This window comes from Leguminivora glycinivorella, chromosome 7, assembly GCF_023078275.1.
Source record: "Leguminivora glycinivorella isolate SPB_JAAS2020 chromosome 7, LegGlyc_1.1, whole genome shotgun sequence".
Lineage (NCBI taxonomy): Eukaryota > Metazoa > Arthropoda > Insecta > Lepidoptera > Tortricidae > Leguminivora > Leguminivora glycinivorella.
Genome location: NC_062977.1, coordinates 14,208,480 through 14,225,873, shown reverse-complemented (window position 1 = coordinate 14,225,873; position 17,394 = coordinate 14,208,480). Strand labels below are relative to the sequence as shown.

Genomic DNA, 17,394 nt, shown 5'->3' with positions numbered 1-17,394 from the left:
ATAATTTGATATTTTTGACAAGAAGATTGTCACATTTTCACACACTAGCCGACTACGTAAACAATGTGAAATAAATGTGAGTTTCCTTCTCAGGAAAGTTATTATTGTATGTATTAAACGTTGTGCCTATTTATAAATTTAATTCACATCATACGTTATCTTAAAAGAAATGGCATTGCCTCAAAAGAAATACTATAGGCAACGTGCACATTCTAACCCCATTGCCGACCACTGTTTTGAGTAGTAAGTCATAAGTTCACAACTATGATAATCACTCTGTTAATAAATCATGTTAATTGCACAGTAAAATGTTGTTTCAGCCCTGCTCACCCCGATGACTATGACTGGTCTTCATTGTATCCATCAATCAAAAATAATGACAAAAGGGTTGAATTCTTAGATGTTGGCTGTGGATATGGAGGACTTTTGGGTATGTACATATTTTATATTTATGTCAATTGTTATGTGCTCATATTACACCCAGGAATTTAATCTGCCTTCTAGCAGCAACTTTTAGACCTTTTAATACCAAGGTTTAATTTTTAATCTCCGACGCAAAAGCGACGGGGTGTTATACGTTTGACGTGTCTGTATGTCTGTAGCATCGTAGCTCCCGAACGGATGAACCGATTTAGATTTAGTTTTTTTGTTTGAATGCTGAGTTAGTTGGGAGTGTTCTTAGCCATGTTTCATGAAAACCGGTCCACTATGTCGCGGTCAGGGATTTCTTCAAAATTTTAATTTTGTGGTTAGTACATTCAGTAAAGTTGATAGGTACCTCAGGATGATGCAATAAAGATTGGATTGTAATTTTGAACTATATGCTGCAAGCTATGAACTTATTGTAAATCTGCCCCCTTACTAATATCCCCAACATTCCCATATGGAACATTCATGGTAGCTTTTTCTTTACAGTGACTTTATCTCCAATGTTTCCTGACAACCTTATGCTAGGATTGGAAATAAGAGTGAAGGTGTCAGATTATGTCAATGATAGAATAAAAGCACTAAGGATACAACATCCCAACCAATATCAAAATGTGGCAGTTTTAAGAACAAATGCAATGAAATATTTGCCTAATTTCTTTCACAAGGGACAGGTATGGAAATATTAGTAAATTGTAATGCACCTTATCTCCAGCTAATTGATCTATATAATAACTATTTATCAGCTGCAATCGCGTCACTACGTGCACTTCAGTTTGTTTGTGCGGTTTTTCTGCGGTTCCGGGGCAACCTGCCAAATCTCACACTGGGGCAAACGACGCAACGGAGCCACGCTGTGACGTCATCGCCCAAATCAATTGTTTAATTTTATTTTTATTGTTCTCTTTATTTTCTCCTAAGTTTCGTCACAGAATTTTTATTCACTCCTTTGACCTAAGTTTGCAGACGACATTGAATTCTATTGCGCCGCGCGAAGATGCGGAGTGAGCCACCCCTGGTTTCATTGGTTTTACTGTAATGTCATGTAAACATGTTTTTTCTAATAAATAATAATCATTATTATTGTTTCAGCTTAAAAAGATGTTCTTCTTATATCCAGATCCCCATTTCAAGAAGGCAAAACATAAATGGAGAATAATTAACAAATGGCTGCTATCAGAGTATGCTTATATTTTAGCAGACCAAGTAAGGATTACTTACCCCCCTATTCATAAAGGTACTCAAAGAAGTTATCAAGCCAATAAAGTTTGTTTGTCCCTTTCGGACATATTGGTGTAATAGAAAAGGTCAAACAAACTTTATCGGCTTGATAATTTTAGAGTATGTTTATGAATAAGGGGGTTAAAATTTAAATATTTAGTGTCATGGAACAACACCAGATTTTCTGTCAAATGTATTGCAATATGATTGTGATAATCAAAAAATAGGCGTATGAAATAAAATCTTGTGTTTTTTTACAGGCTATTGTGTATACTATCACAGATGTAAAAGATTTGCATGACTGGATGGTTACTCATTTTGAAGATCATCCTTTATTTGAGAAGATATCAGATGAAGAATTGGTGAGTACTTCATCCATGCCTGACCCTTTAGCACAACTTGCCTTGTCGCGCGCGAGTCCATACATCAAGCGCGACTTCAAGTATGGACTCGCGCGCGACAAGGCAAGTTGTGCTAGAGGGTCTGATATGTAGTGTGTAAAGATAAATCAAAAATGTATACCAGCTAACTTGATAGACATCAACTAAACCGCCGTGCCGATATCTGCATACAACTTCTGTCTTTTCGCCGCACATTCAACTGGTTGGACCATCTTATCACTGGAGATGAAAAATAGGTCTTATATATAAATCACACACGCAAACGTCAGTGGCTAGCTCCAAACGAAAAAGGAATAGAGGCACCAAAAACAGAGCCTCACCCGAAAAAAGTTATGCTGTCCGTTTGGTGGGATATTCATGGTATTATTCACTGGGAACTCCTACCAAGTGGAATGACTGTTACCGCATCAGTATACTGTAATCAGCTTGAAAATTTAAACCAAAAAATCTGTCAGAATCGTCCACAGCATGCTAAAGTTTTTTTCTTACACGACAATGCTCGCCTACACATTGCAAAAGTGACTCGGCTAAAGCTATTGGAGCTAGGTTGGAAAGTGATACCTCATCCACCGTACTCTCCAGACTTGGCACCTACGGATTACGCATTGTTCAGATCGCTAAGCAATGTTCTTACCAACCCAATTATTTTTAACTCTGATTCCATATTTCTATTATGTCCACTAAAACACAAATAATGTTTTTTCAGAAATCTGATCCAATAGTGGAAAAGCTCTATGAAAGCACTGAAGAAGGTCAAAAGGTGACAAGAAACAATGGAGAAAAATTTCTTGCAGTATATAGAAGAATTTCGGATGGCACAGCCAAACTCAAAGATTCTAACTAAATTTTATTAAATAAAACAGTATTTTGTACTGAACTCATAGCATTTTATATTTAAATATAATAAAAACATTATTAAAAAATTAACTCTACATGCAGACCACACTTAAGCTACTCAGTTTTAATAAATGCAGTTAATATTTGTATCATGACGACAAAATCATTTTATAAAATTCATAACATCTCAAGTACATGAAATATATAGGCACTTAAGTTTCTTTCTTATATATTAAAAAAAAACTGGTAGTTCTATCTATAGTTATGTTTAGTTTAGAAGCACAAAATTGCAAGTTCATGTTGCAAAAAACAAAGGTATCTTTCTTAAGGGCCTGCGCACACGGATGCAACAGTTGCACGGCGAGATTTTTTGTCTCTGTCGTCAGAGCGTAATTGTTCATCTGGTTAGTTTTTTCTCTACTAGATTAACCCATCTACTTAGAGAGCGCGAGATTTCTAAATGTCGCCGCATATGCCCAGCAGCAGTCAATAACCAGTCCTTCCTTTCTGCCCATTTTTTGTGAGGCAAGAGAGAAAATAAGAGAGCAGCCCAGATTTCTGACTGATTCGGATACATATGTAAGCCCTCTTTAGCCAACAACAAGGCCTTGGCTTGGTTGCCTGCAAAATGCTCAGCAATGCTGGCAGTGGATATGATTTCAGCTGGATTACATTTACATTCTCCATAATGGGCTATACACAAGGCTCTTTGAGCACAACTACTCGCCACCTTAGCTCTCTTATTGGTTTCTCTAAGACAATATTGGGCCATGCAGAACCACAATAAAGCGTTGCTTGGATGATCATGAAGAGAATCGCTAAGCAATTTTATAGCTCCATCAATATTTTCGTCACATAAGAGAACATATGATTTCAGAAAACCAATATCAAATCCAAAGTTACTATCCATTTCATATTTCTGCATCTCACCTACAGCAAGCTTAGATAGACTTTGATCAGAATGTATAAGCCCTAATGAACAAATTGCAAATAAGCTGTATGGAGTGGGCTTCTTTTGTGATATTTGAATGCTGTGGAAAAGTAAAGTTTTTGCATCATCTGCTCCTTTGAACATATAGACAATGCCAGCCATGGCAACTAGAATATCTGCTTTGTCATCATCTTCATTGCTCAACCAGTGCAGAGCAGCATCATAGGCCGCATATGATTCTTCATAAAGACCCTTCTTGTAGAGTGCAAGAGCTAAGCCACATGTTGAGTCCAGGCTGGCTTCGGTTATTGCTTTATATACTTTTACTGCTTCATCATATCTCTCCATTCTCATCAATATTCTTCCCATATTCAGGAAGGTAATATTTCTATTTTCATCATCTGCATACTGCAATGCTTTCTCATATGACTTAAATGCTGCCCTGATAAGTCCGAAGCGTTCTTGGAGGATTCCCAGAATGGTGCAGGCACATGCATTTTTAGATTCAAAAGTAGAGTACCACTCAACAAGATCTATAGCATAAGGTATTGCGTGGAGACCTTCTATAACATACTTTAGTTCTGAATTTTCTTTGTAGTTGCTACTCTTTTTTAATGTGCGGCACACCCAGTCAGCATAGCCAAGTGCACTTTCAGGGTGGTATCCAAGTCGAGAAGCATGTCTGAAAAGGTCCATTGCTTCCTCTTCCCTAATGACTTCTGCGATCAGTGCTTGTCCAATCCAACTCAAAGGATAAGAAGGCAGAGTGGACTGACCACGCCAAAAGCAGTAGTTAGCTAATTTGTGATAATTCAGCTTTAAGTACAAGGTCCCCAGATTACACCAAATTTTAGCAACAGACCATTTGCGAGTTACAAGTAAAGCTTTGATAAAACAATGCTGTGCAATATCATATTTCTTTATGAACAGACAAATTTTCCCCAACAAATTCCAATTCCTCCAATGGGATGGCTTTTCCTTTATACATTGAAGTGTCAATTTAAAAGCAATGTGGCAGTTAACCAATTTTCGAGATTCTTGATAGAAAGCAAAGTAAGTTGATGCCAATTCATAAGAAGCAGACTGTTGATTCTTTTTAGCAACAAGAGAGTAACATGCAATTGCTTTTGGGAAGATGTCTAATTTTTGATATGTCTGGATATTATCATCAGCTTGCACAAGTAAATCTGTCATATACACATAGGCATATTTATCTGGCAAAGTTGTGACAAATATCAAAGTATCTGCTAAAAGTTTCCAGAGACAGATAAATTGTTTTTGTTTCTGTAATGCTTTGATAAGGTAATTTATGGCTTGTTGAGCACAATCTCTAGCACTGCCATATACTTTAGCTGTTACCTTTTTCTTGGCAATTCTCATCCATGTTTCTGCTATTCCTTTTAAAGCTAGCATAGAGTCAGCATCAATCTTCAAAACTTTCTCATATGTAGCAATTGCTTCTTCGTACTGGGTCAAGAGAGAATGTATGTTTCCTATTTTTGTCAGACAGTGTGCACTTCGGCTTGGATTGGCTGTCATTACTTTATTATATGCTCTTAATGCTGATGTGTATGAGCCCCGAGAATAATATGCATCAGCTAAACATTCAAAAGCAGTAATGTTGCTTTGGTCACTCTTAATAACATTCCTGAATTGTACAACAGCATTTTCCCACAATCTTTTACTCATATAGTGTAGTCCTAATCTGAAGTTCAACCAGGACTCCTGTATGTTCTTTTCTGCAGCAGTCAGGAGTTCAAAGTCAGTTTCTCTTAGTTCCAATTTTGTGTAAACTTCACTTAGTTTTTTAATTATTTTGGGATTGGTATTGTCCAAATTGTGTGCTTTCTCATAACATTTTCTTGATTTCTCTAAATCTTTCTTGTAATCATGATAGAAATGACCTAAATACAGAAAAGTTTCTGGATGATATGGGTTAAGTTTTGCTGCCTTCAGTAAATTGATTTGGCTCTTTTCATAGTCCTTAAGTTTCCAGAGTGCTTTGCCTAAGTAGAACAAACACAAAGCTTCATCATGAATGTCTTGAAGGAGTGTCACAGTTTCAGTGTATTTTTCCTGTTTCAGTAAACTTAAAGCTTGTAGTTGAAGGTAATATTCACTTGAATGAAGGTGTTCCATTATGTGTTCAGCGTTTTCATTACTTTCAATGTAACATTCTGCAAGAATAGCTTGCTCATTAATACTTAATTTATCAAGGGGTATTTCAGATGCTGCAGATATGGCCTGTTTCCATTTTCTTTGTTTGGCAAGGGATATAAACAGGAATCTTTTTAAATTCAAAACAAAACTTGGTTCTTTGGCTTTAGGAAGGAAATTTGTAGCTAACTTTTGTACAACTGGCCATTTTTTTAGCATAATAGCACACTTTATTATAAATGTTGCTTCTGTAACATCTGCTTGGTGGTAGTTAACCAAGGGGACACACTGCTTATAAGCTTCCAAATAATCTGATTTGTCAAAATAAATCATACATTTTAGCAAGCCCGGGTACTTGGAGTTTTCAATTCCATCTATTATTTTGTCTACAAGGTTCTCTATTGGTATGTTATTAAATGAGTTATCTTTAACATATCTGTTGCATATGTGTTTGCAAAGAAATTCTCGTAATACAACATTCTGTGAAAAGAACTGAAGGTGTATAATTTCATCAACTGCTTGTGCATAGTTACTTTTTTGTAGAATCACTTTGGCATAAATCAGCTCCAAAGAACTGCTTGGATCCTTAATGTAAAGCTGGTCTAATAGCTTTAAAATTGACTGTATATCATCTTCTTTACAAGAAATGCCACTCTTAAGTAATTCTAATACTTTATTTTCTACTGCAGTTAATAATTTTGCCTCAGTAACTTTATCTTTGTAGTGGAGAAGTGTGGTGATCGCTTCATTGCTTTTTTGATGGCAGCCGAGTTGCCCAAGCTTTGTGATTATTTCTAAAGCCTTATCCTCTTCAATTTTCAATTTTAATATTTCATCATAGACAGTAATTAATTTTGTCTTTGAAGATTCATCATCTTTTCGTTCATAATAGTTGGCAAGGCCATGCCACGCTAATGGATGGTCTGGTTTGCTTGCTATAGCCTTCTGATATGCCAGGGGTGCTTGATCAGCATCTTGTAGTGACTTTCCAAGGAGCACTAGAGCTATATAGTTTTGTTTATCCTTTCTCAGAATATTTTTGCAACATTCTTGTGCCTCTTTGTAATTGTTATCATCTATTAGTTTCCTTGCTTCTTTCAACAATGCTTTTATGTCAGCCATCTGTAATTTACAAATATTGCGATTTAGTTATCTGACACATAATACATATCGAGCTAATTATAACAAAAAAACGCGGAAATACAACAATCTTAAACTATCTGTAAACAATATTGAAAACGCCAAATATTATCATTTATCATCGAGTTTTATTAGGCACTAAGCCGACACCGACAGCTTGTAAAGTGTTTTTGAAGCAAATATTATTTTTAACTTTTTATTCACTTAACATCATAATAATCTACGAGATTATAATTTACTAACTAATTGTATTTATTCAGTATATGTAATTTAACATTAACCTACCGCAAAAGTAAATCTTGAAACTTATGAAATACTCATTTCAGCCACAAGAATCACAAGATAATGTCAACCTCAACCAACCATCCAGTCATGTAACTGTCACCTGTAAATGTCATACTCCAATTTCAGTGTTGCCTTTAGGCGAAATAAGAAAACCCAGGACTATAAAAAAAAAAAGTAAATAAATATATATTATTATAGATAAGTCCAACTACTTTGAATTATTTTCACAAAATTTTTTATTTGCCATTGATTTGACTGATTTGCCTTTTTAAGGGCTCGAGGAGTAGCACTTAGGATTCTTAGGAGATGTTCTTTAGTGTACGTCTTTTTAATTAAAGTAGTTTGGTTTTATTATTAAGGTTGTAAACATATTTGTAGTATACTATTAAGTAAAATGTTAAGAGTAAAATTAATATCAAGTCACTACGCAACCGGGAAAATCTCAGAAAACGTGGAAAGTTCTGTAGCTGGCAACCCAACGGCGAAACACATTTAAGACACATTTAAACACGTTCAGTCTACACATTATTTCAATTATTAAACGCAGATTATTGAGTCGGTTCGGTTCGATACCACTACAGTCGTACATTAATAAACATGACAGCTGTCAAGACAATATAGACATTTCGTTACATTTTCAAAAAATGTGTAAACAATGTAGTAAATTAGCTTCTCTATTGGAAGTTATAATATTTTTTTGATAAATATAATTAATTACGCCCTATAGTCAGAGTTCACAATGACATCCACTGAATATTTATCTAATTATATAAAAAAATTGGGTAAGTAAACTTGCGACCTCACAGTTTAGTTTAAGTGAACATACATTGATATTTTGCTATATTACTTATTCTTTTTAGGTCATCCTATAAGGGAGATACGTGAACGCTCGTTGCAGTTATTGGCCGCTAAACTGCGTTTGGGCTGGGAGATTGAAGATGAGTTGTCTGGTACGCGTGAACTCTTGGATGCTTTGCTGGCATGGTTCTATGTTCAAAAACCTACGCTCCAAGGCGAAGCACTACAATTACTACTTGGTACAGTAATGGTAAGCCTTTTAGTTCAAATTACATACTTCATTTAAAATTACATCAGTAGATCTATTCAGATTAAGCTGTTTACCTGGCTTCCCTGATTTGCCTGTGAGGAGGATTGTTTTGTGTGGATCGTGAACTGGCCTGTTATAAATAAATGATCAAATTATAAAAAAAAACCTAATTTTACGAGAACTTATGTCAATTAAAATTTAAGTAATTTATTTTATTAATAATTAAGATGCTTTTGTTATGTTTAATAAAAAAAAACCTGTTTACAAATAATATTTATGGATTCATTCAAATATGACTGCCAACTTTTTTTTTTTATTTTATGATGGGCTTCTAGAAATTATGAAATGAATGTTTACTGAACACAATCCTTCTTTTACAGACAAAAGCGGGTAATTACATAGTCAAGGAGTATGGAGTCAAGAGTTTTCTATCTAAATTAGATGCCCTTAAGCACAAAATTGACCAAGATGCTTGCGACACCTACAGACAACTGATCGAAAGTATACAGTTCCTCAATACAGTGGAAGAGGGGAACAATCTGGATGTGCCTCGCTTAACTATACCTTCTGTCACTAGGTAAGCAATTTTTAGAATACATCAGGGAAACCTACAAATTGGCTTGGCATCAACAAAAAAAGGAGGCAAAGACATCCAAGTCAAGCTTATAAACAAACAAACAAACGCACAATCTCTCACCCTAAACACATATACCTTCTCTGTGCCATCGTGGGTAAAAAAGATGTTTTACAATATTTTAATTCAAAGATTCGGTTACTGCGATATTTACTCATTATAATTATTAGATTTCAATACTGTGTACTTAAATAGTTTAGTTTTACAATATTTTTTGACATTTGTATATTAGAATTGACATTTAGCATGTAAACGACTTGGTGATATTACTGTAAGTTTATTATGTGACTGAATAAATGAAATGAAATGAAATGAAATGAAATGAAATAAAACTATGGAAATGGATTATATAGCATATAATGAATTATATATACACTTTGCTAATATGGAATTACTATGAAATACTGAGGAGTGACATCACGGTCAATTCATTTACTTTATATGTTTCTCTTTGACTTATTAAAATAGGTTTAATCATAACTACTGTCCATATTTTTCTTCTAATTATGTGGTGCCTTATTTCGTGCACTGCATAAAATATTTTATTTTAAGTATAGGAAACTAGCCTATTAGTCAACCTATTATAAATACTGTGTTTATAACTAACCTACTAAACATTTTTATTCCAGTTCTGACAGTGATAGGGATTCAAACCAGGACTATTTGACAGGCTTGAGAAATGATTACCAATCATCCAGAGATGGCTCCGTATCCAATGAAGACCCTGTCAATGTGTATGTTAATCTTTTTTTTTCTTCTTGGGTAGCTACCTAAGCTACCAGTACTGCCATAATTCTGACTTTTGCACCTCAGTAATATGAGGAAATTAAAAACATGCTTTAACAAATCCAGTCATGATACAAAAAAAAACCTTCAATCTTGAGGCATGAGTGTATTCTATTGATCCTCTCTACTTTGTGCGCGCCTAGCACATAGTTGACATCTAGCCTATAGTTGTTGGCTTGTAGAGCTTCCAGGCTACATTGCTACCAAATCTAATAAACTGTAATGATCTATAATTTAATTATACATGGTTTACGAATGACCACAAAACTTTTACGAGTACGAGTTTACAATAAATTAACATAAATAATTTTTAAATGTTTCAGGTCCAAAGACCATAATGGCATCCGGGTACTTCTTTTTCCATGGGTATTACTGACATCATCAGATTCCAAAACTGTGATACTAGTAGAAGATGCACTGAAACTGCTAAAATCTACGCGGCGTTGCTGTCGCTTCATCTGTGATGTGTTCTTAAGGGATTTCCCGCCTGAAATATTTCTGAATCGACCATCAATTGTTCAGGTACTTCCATGGAATTAAGAGGGCTTTCGTGTGAAAAACAGTGAAATCGCAACCGAGCGCTTGATCATACCATGTGTGGTGTCAAATTAAAGGGCTTTGCGAGTAGTTTATTAGTTTAAAATATATATCACATTATTGGACTTTTTTACTTGGTCTAACAAAATATGAGAAAATGTCCAAAAGTGGTAATAATTGTACTGGTGAAGACTTGTTTTCAAAAAATTGACAAAAATAAACAATAGCAATTTATAAACACTAAGGCATAACATCAATTTAAGTAAACGTTGCAGATTAATTAAGTACAAAAATTACTTCGATGTGATGTAGATTTTCAAAGAAATTGTCACTTAATTTTAGGTAACTTCAAAAAATTGAATTCGTCTTAGCCTCGTTTACTCTTTTTCAAAACCTTATAATAAAAATGTAGTCTGAGAAGATTGTAGTACAGGATATACGAATTATAAATTTACCTGTTTTAGTATTCAAAATTGTCCAAATTTTACAAATAAGATCGACTAATTCAGCTCTATACCTGAGTTTTTCTAAACGTGCATTAGAGAAATATTCATAATTAATTTAGTAGTTTTCAAAAATCCAGTCTTTTAAAAATCAAGATAATAAGATGCTCTAACTGAAACTTAAATTAAATAAATCTATTGGATAACGGAAAGTGTAGTATTTCACCGACTAAAACTATCAATTTTACATTTTTTTTGACGTTTTTTTTTGAAAGCACCCTTAATAATATTTTCAGTACAGTCAACAACACAGGTGTGAATACAGACAAAGTGCAAAAATATGTATACATACCTTAATGTATAGACAATAAAGTTCTGTAGAGATATTTTTAGCACTTTGTATTCACAGCTATGTTGTTGACTGTACCTAAATAGTTTCTCTAGTTTGCAAAGTAGTACATTTCTTGTCAGGTCAAAAATTCAAAGGGCTTCAGGTTATCCTGGCATTTGCCGCGGCTCATGGGAGCCTGGGGTCCGCTGTGACAACTAATACCAAGATTTGGCGTAGGCACTAGTTTTACGAAAGCGACTGCCATCTGACCTTCCAATTCTGTTCTGAAAAACGTCGTACAATACACGTGCGAAGAACAAAATATGTAATTCACGTCGATTTAAATTTACATTTACATTTCCTTTCGTTCATGTTTTATTTTATCGCCATTCGTTTAGAACTTCCTCTTTTCCGCACATGTATCGTAATGTTTGTATGTATTTTCTCTTTCTAGAACCTGCTGGCAATGGCAGACACCGGGCAGGGTGGTCGTCCAAATGAAGCCTTACTAGTTCTGCTGAGTATCACCCGAGCTCTGAATAAGAGGATCTATGAACTATCTTCTGTTGATTTGGTTAATGATGCATACAAGGTAAATATATTCACATTTTTTCAGTACCATAAAATATATCTACAAGCAATGGAATGAAAATTAACACGGTAATCAACTTATTAGATTACGTGCATGAAGAAGTGGCGCTGATTGTTACAAATACACGTACAGACAACCCCTATAACATCCATTACAAGACGACTATCTACACTGATATAAGCGCGGGCGCTCGCCGTGCCCATCATGGACCATGAAAACCCGAACACGCGTAATTTTCAACTTGAAAAAGGGTATTTTGATGTAAAGATGTCCACCTGTAGTGTGAAATGGTGTGGAAAGGTAACAAGAAGTCAAATTTAAAAACAGACGTCATTACATTCCACATAAAAGTCATATTTATAATTTATTCAGAGCCGGCATAGGTCAACTTACAAATTACGCGTCAGTAGAGGGACAGTCCCTTTCTGGCGCGACTGCCCGCCGTCCTTGAAACGGCCAATCACAGCGCGCTTACATTTTTACCCCTGGCAACTCGTATCGCGAACAAAATGTACAAGAATGCTACTCTGTAGGAGGTTCTCTGTGTTTTATGTAGATTACTTTTTAAACGTTTCGTACAACTTCGTACCTTACGAAACAAGCGAAACTGAGCTTTTAAAATCTTTTAACTGCTTAGAACTCTTCGTCGAGCATCTATTAATGCTCGTGATGTTGCCGGTACGAACTTACACGAAGTTTTGTCTCATTTCGCATTTGGTGTCGGCACGGAGCCGGTCTAATTCCTTTTATAATATGGCAAACAATTAATTGTCAAGAAGAAATGACGATTTCTCAGACAGTGGTGATATGAGCTGGATATTTTATGTTTCATATATCACTACGGCGGTAAAGAGGTTAAACTAAACACTTGAGCCCCTTTGCCCACTCTTAACCTAGGTACCTATTAAAAATTCCACAGATCACAGACTCGAAAGAAACAGAGGACGGCATGAACGCAGAACTGCGGGAGCTAGCTGGCAACATTTCCCCTGAGCTACAGGATGATACTCTGGCTGCTTTGAGACAGTGGCCAGCTCCCTTGTACGCTTTGGATACTACACATACCGTGTTTACTATCATGGCTAGAAGCGTTGTACTGGTTGATGCGGAAGATAAGAGCGAAGTTTTAGATGTGGTAAGAATTAAACTGATTTTTCAAATATTTTAAACATTTAAAAGAAAGCAATTAAGGCGTAGATGGCTGGCAGTCCTTACTGTTTACGGTTCACCAAAAACTTCCTGTCGCCGGTGGTAATTAGGGACCATGACCATCTTCAGCAAAAAAAGCTTAACTACTCTCATATTAAATTTTGGAAATAGGTACACCTAACTACAACCATTCTGATGTTTGGGCACACCTAGGTCACTGGCGATCAAATATATGAAAGAGGCGCGTTCCTAGCACACAGTCTAAGCTCGTATAGGTGAACGCGTACTATACTTGTATGAGTGAAATATGACAGGTTAGTACTAAAATTATATTTTAAAGGTAAATAAAATAAAAAATAATTAAAAAATTGAAATTTTCATCCATGATTTACAAATTCAGGTCATCATAAATGACGAACTGTTTGCTTTTTCTATAAATAAAAAATATGACATGATAGCCTATTTAATATAGATTATAAAATATATAACTTTTATCCACCTTTACTAACGATAAGTTCCACAAAAAAATTACTTTAAGACGCGCGGCGTCGGGACGCCGCGAGCGTAATTTTAAAATGCCTTTATTTTAGAAACTCTATTAGACCCCGTTTAGCTATTAGGTCATGTTTGATATCGTTTTCGAGTAAATCAATAACGTAGAATTCATTTTTGGTACTAAAATTATAATTTAATGGTAAGTAAAATTAAAAAAAAAAAATTGAAATTTTCATCCATGATTTACAAATTCAAGTCATCATAAATAACAAACTGTTTGCTTTTTCTATAAATAAAAAATATTATATGAAAGCCTATTTAATATAGATTATAAAAAATATAACTTTTATCCACCTTCACAAACGTTAAGTTCCACAAAAAAATTACTTCAAGACGCGCGGCGTCGGGACGCCGCGAGCGTAATTCTAAAATACCTCTATTTTAAAAACTCTATTAGACCCGGTTTAGCTATTAGGTCATGTTTGATATAGTTTTCGAGTAAATTAATAACAAAGAATTTATTTTTGGTACTACAATTATAATTTAATGGTAAATAAATAAAAAAAAATATTCATCTATGATTTGCAAATTCAAGTCAACAAAAATGTCAACTGTATGCTTTTTCTTTAAATAAAAAATATGATGTAAAAGCCTATATGCGTATGTCACCAAACACCCAGACAAGTTTGGTGGAAACTTCCTTCACGAACTGCTTGGTGTCTGATGACCATGGTCCAAATGTTTCAAATGCAATTGCCGCAAATATGTAGTTGTTTCTTAAAAATGCATTTTTGCGCGTTTAAACTGGGCGTTTTGCAGCAGCAGTCCCTGGTTTCTGGGCCGAACGTTAGACGTTGGACGGAGCCAAGGTATCCACACAGGTCACGCGCCAAGGGTCGTCCCAGAAACCAAGGCAAAAGCGAGCAACCATCAGGCCGCTTTCCGTCTGCTGCTGACAAGCCGACAGGTTCGAGGGTTGTCGGTATGTTCGCTGTGCCGAGAGCCTTGCGGATTAAATCGTTAAGTGCAGCGTGTCACAAAATTCGGCCAGCACTAGACTGGCAGTGGAGTCCGTGGTGTCCTAATGCGTCGGCAGCAAGGGTGTGGTTAACATGTCTTTAGCCCCAGTCTTAGACAAATGGCAGTATATGATGAAGTAAGGCAGCCTCGGAAGGAGGTATGTTCTCCAAGTGTCGATCTTTTCTAGTAAAGAGGTTCTTCCGGCACTCATTCACTGCTGCGTAAGGACCCTTGATCTGAAACAATATGTGCATTGTCATTTTATTTAAACAAATTCTGCAACTATCAAATTACAACATTTTGGTGGATCACCTTCACTATTACACACTTACCTATCATACAAAATAATTACAAACTTTAGTAGAATCTGATTAGCCTATCTATGATATTGCTCCATCTCGTAATAGTTTGAAGCCTTGGGTGGCCATGTTTCTCCCTTGAATGAATGAATGAATGAATGAAATATTTATTTGTAGGTATCAAACAAGCGTATATACAGGCCTTGTTGATCGTTTCAAGCTACGTTTATCGTACCTATACCTATCCCATACTATGTCTAATCTAGAAACGTTTTCTTTTGGCTTTGAAGCTTAGCCAGGCCACCCAAGGTGTCAAACTATTACAAGATGGAGCAATATCAGAGGCAAATCAGATTCTACTAAAGTTTGTAATAATTTTGTATGATACGTAACGTAAGTGGGTAATACTGAAGGTTACGTGATCCACCAAAAAGTTGTAATTTGATAGTTGTAGAATCTAAAATGATAATGCACATATTGTTTCAGACCAAGTCGTTGCGTAACGGTGAATGAGTGGTCGAAGTACCTACCACTTTAGGTACCAGAAAAGATCGACAATTGGAGAACATACCTCCTTCAGAGGCTGCCTTGCATCAGCATATACTGCGCACAGTGTACCAGGGGCCCATTTCTCGAAGCTACAAGTTACAATTTTCAACTGGTTGTCAATGTCTAATATGACAAGTTGCAAAGAGACTTCCGCTTGTAACTTGTAACTTTCAGTTTTGAGAAATGGGACTCAGGGCGTTCTTGTTTGGAGTCAGGCGTTGGTGCCACACCAAAATTTGCCAAGTCCGTCTTCTTGGGGATGGAAGGAAGAAGGAGACGAATGGGTAGTGTGGTACCCATTCGTCTCCTTCTTCCTTCCATCCCAGTCAGGCAACACTGAAGTGGCCAGTATATGCTTAGAAGTTACAAGATGTAAATGTAAATCAGGTTGCAAACACCGATGCAACTGCATAAAGAGGGTAGAGCCTTCTTTATGCAGTTCCATATGTACCCAGCTATGTCTCTGTGAAGGGAATGTATAGTATGAGTATGAGAGTATTAGGACACCACAGACTAACCTATAAGTGCTAACTTTTCAGTGTTGGATACTCTATGGCAGTTCCGACTCAATTATAATAAGCTCATTATAATTGACTTTAGTTAACTATAATAATTTCAAAAATAGAACTTCATGCAATTTCTATACTAATTTGCGATATCTGGCAAATTTTCCTGCATCTGAAACACATTTTTTTTATCTGTCGCGTTATCGGCCAATCAGAGACGGTTATTACAAACAATTGGTTGCTAGGTAATTCGATGTTGATACAACGGTGAACGACTCTATTGACATTAATTTTAACTTGGTGATATTTCCGTCCATTGATGATGAAGATGATGACTCGTAGAAAAAGTATTGTATACAATAGTGATATAATTAAGCTTTTCACTCTCGTACCGTACTACACATGGTACTCGACTGAAAAGTTTTGTATTATATCACGATTGTATAAAATACTATTATATAAATTTCTTACAGGATTCACCACAATGAATAAATAACAGGTACAGTCGGTCTTTAGATCGTGTGGTCCGACCCGAGTGTTGCCGTTGTCGACACCGGAGTCAATAATAATGAATCTTTTTCTATTTATGCATTAACACACCTCTGACACTGGCGATCAAATATATGAAAGAGGCGCGTTCCCCGCACACAGTCTAAGCTCGCGTAGGTGAACGCATACTATTGTGAATAGGCTTTTATACCATATTTTTATATTTATAGCAAAAGCAAACCGTTTGACATTTATGGTGACTTGAATTTGCAACTCACAGAAAATTCTTATTATTATTTTTTAATTTCATTTAACATTAAATGGTCATTTTAGTACCAAAACTAAATTCTACGTTATTTATTTACTCGAAAACGATACTAAACATGACCTAATAGCTAAACGGGTTCTAATAGAGTTTTTTAAAATAAAGGCATTTTAACATTACGCTCGCGGCGTCCCGACGCCGCGCGGCTTAAAGGTTTTTTTTTCTATAACTTAACGTTAGTAAAGGTGGGTAAAAGTTATATTATTCATAATCTATATTAAATAGGCTTTCATATCATATTTTTTATTTGTAGAAAAAGCAAACAGTTTGACATTTATGATGACTTGAATTTGTAAATCATAGATGAAAATTTCAAACTTTTAATTTTATTTTATTTTATTTACCATTAAATTATAATTTTAGTACCAAAAATGAATTCTACGTTATTGATTTACTCGAAAACGATACCAAACATGACCTATGAACTAAACGGGGTATGTTAGAATTTTTCAAAGCAAGCCGGGTGAAGCGGTACTTTGACCCCCCCTCCCAAGCCCCAGGGGGGAGGCTCCCGAAGGCTCCCGATCTTAATCGGCTTATTTTGATATAAGGAACAACTGTGCCAAGTTTCATGCTTTGGTCAAGAAAAAAAAGGTTTGGCCTCTTTTTGTCGATAAACGTCCCCACTAAGGTCGACTGTTCGCGTTTTTTGACAGGTGGTAATTGTGAGGTAACCAAGAGCCATACTGTACGATAGTACTCTTTATTATACTGTGGTTTGGGTGTCCATTGGTAGCGGTGATCGCTTACTATCAAGCTTGTTTGGTTCCTATCTCATAAGCAGAGATCGGAT

General features: G+C 35.6%; 3 protein-coding genes across 4 annotated transcripts in view; 2 read left to right on the top strand and 1 right to left on the bottom strand.

The window, feature by feature from the left end:
* The first annotated feature begins 36 nt into the window (after window positions 1–36).
* LOC125228177 (tRNA (guanine-N(7)-)-methyltransferase) lies at window positions 37–2,925 on the top strand. Its single transcript, XM_048132637.1, has 6 exons — window positions 37–243; window positions 321–430; window positions 916–1,100; window positions 1,519–1,632; window positions 1,908–2,009; window positions 2,755–2,925. The coding sequence occupies exons 1-6, from the start codon at window positions 170–172 to the stop codon at window positions 2,890–2,892; spliced, it is 723 nt and encodes a 240-aa protein (XP_047988594.1). The 5' UTR covers window positions 37–169; the 3' UTR covers window positions 2,893–2,925.
* LOC125228176 (tetratricopeptide repeat protein 37) lies at window positions 2,925–7,492 on the bottom strand. The gene is made up of 2 exons (XM_048132636.1): window positions 7,399–7,492; window positions 2,925–7,095 (listed from the first exon to the last, which is right to left on the bottom strand). Exon 2 carries the CDS (start codon window positions 7,093–7,095, stop codon window positions 3,283–3,285), a length of 3,813 nt encoding a protein of 1,270 aa, XP_047988593.1. The 5' UTR covers window positions 7,399–7,492; the 3' UTR covers window positions 2,925–3,282.
* A 617-nt stretch (window positions 7,493–8,109) lies between these two features.
* LOC125227904 (rotatin-like) overlaps window positions 8,110–17,394 on the top strand; it is a 68,925-nt gene continuing 59,640 nt past the window's right edge. For both annotated transcript variants that reach the window (XM_048132306.1, XM_048132305.1), the window contains exons 1-7: window positions 8,110–8,180; window positions 8,259–8,446; window positions 8,827–9,023; window positions 9,710–9,814; window positions 10,190–10,388; window positions 11,632–11,769; window positions 12,689–12,904. In XM_048132306.1, the coding sequence (XP_047988263.1) occupies window positions 8,138–8,180; window positions 8,259–8,446; window positions 8,827–9,023; window positions 9,710–9,814; window positions 10,190–10,388; window positions 11,632–11,769; window positions 12,689–12,904 (1,086 nt within the window). In that variant the 5' untranslated portion in view covers window positions 8,110–8,137. The remainder of the gene's footprint in view (window positions 8,181–8,258; window positions 8,447–8,826; window positions 9,024–9,709; window positions 9,815–10,189; window positions 10,389–11,631; window positions 11,770–12,688; window positions 12,905–17,394) is intronic.

Coding starts and splice junctions, on each gene's coding strand:
- LOC125228176 (XM_048132636.1), bottom strand. CDS start 7,095: ATGGCTGACATAAAAGCATTGTTGAAAGAAGCAAGGAAACTAATAGAT.
- LOC125228177 (XM_048132637.1), top strand. CDS start 170: ATGGCATTGCCTCAAAAGAAATACTATAGGCAACGTGCACATTCTAAC. Junction 431..915: donor TGGATATGGAGGACTTTTGG/GTATGTACATAT, acceptor TTTTCTTTACAG/TGACTTTATCTCCAATGTTT. Junction 1,101..1,518: donor ATTTCTTTCACAAGGGACAG/GTATGGAAATAT, acceptor TTATTGTTTCAG/CTTAAAAAGATGTTCTTCTT.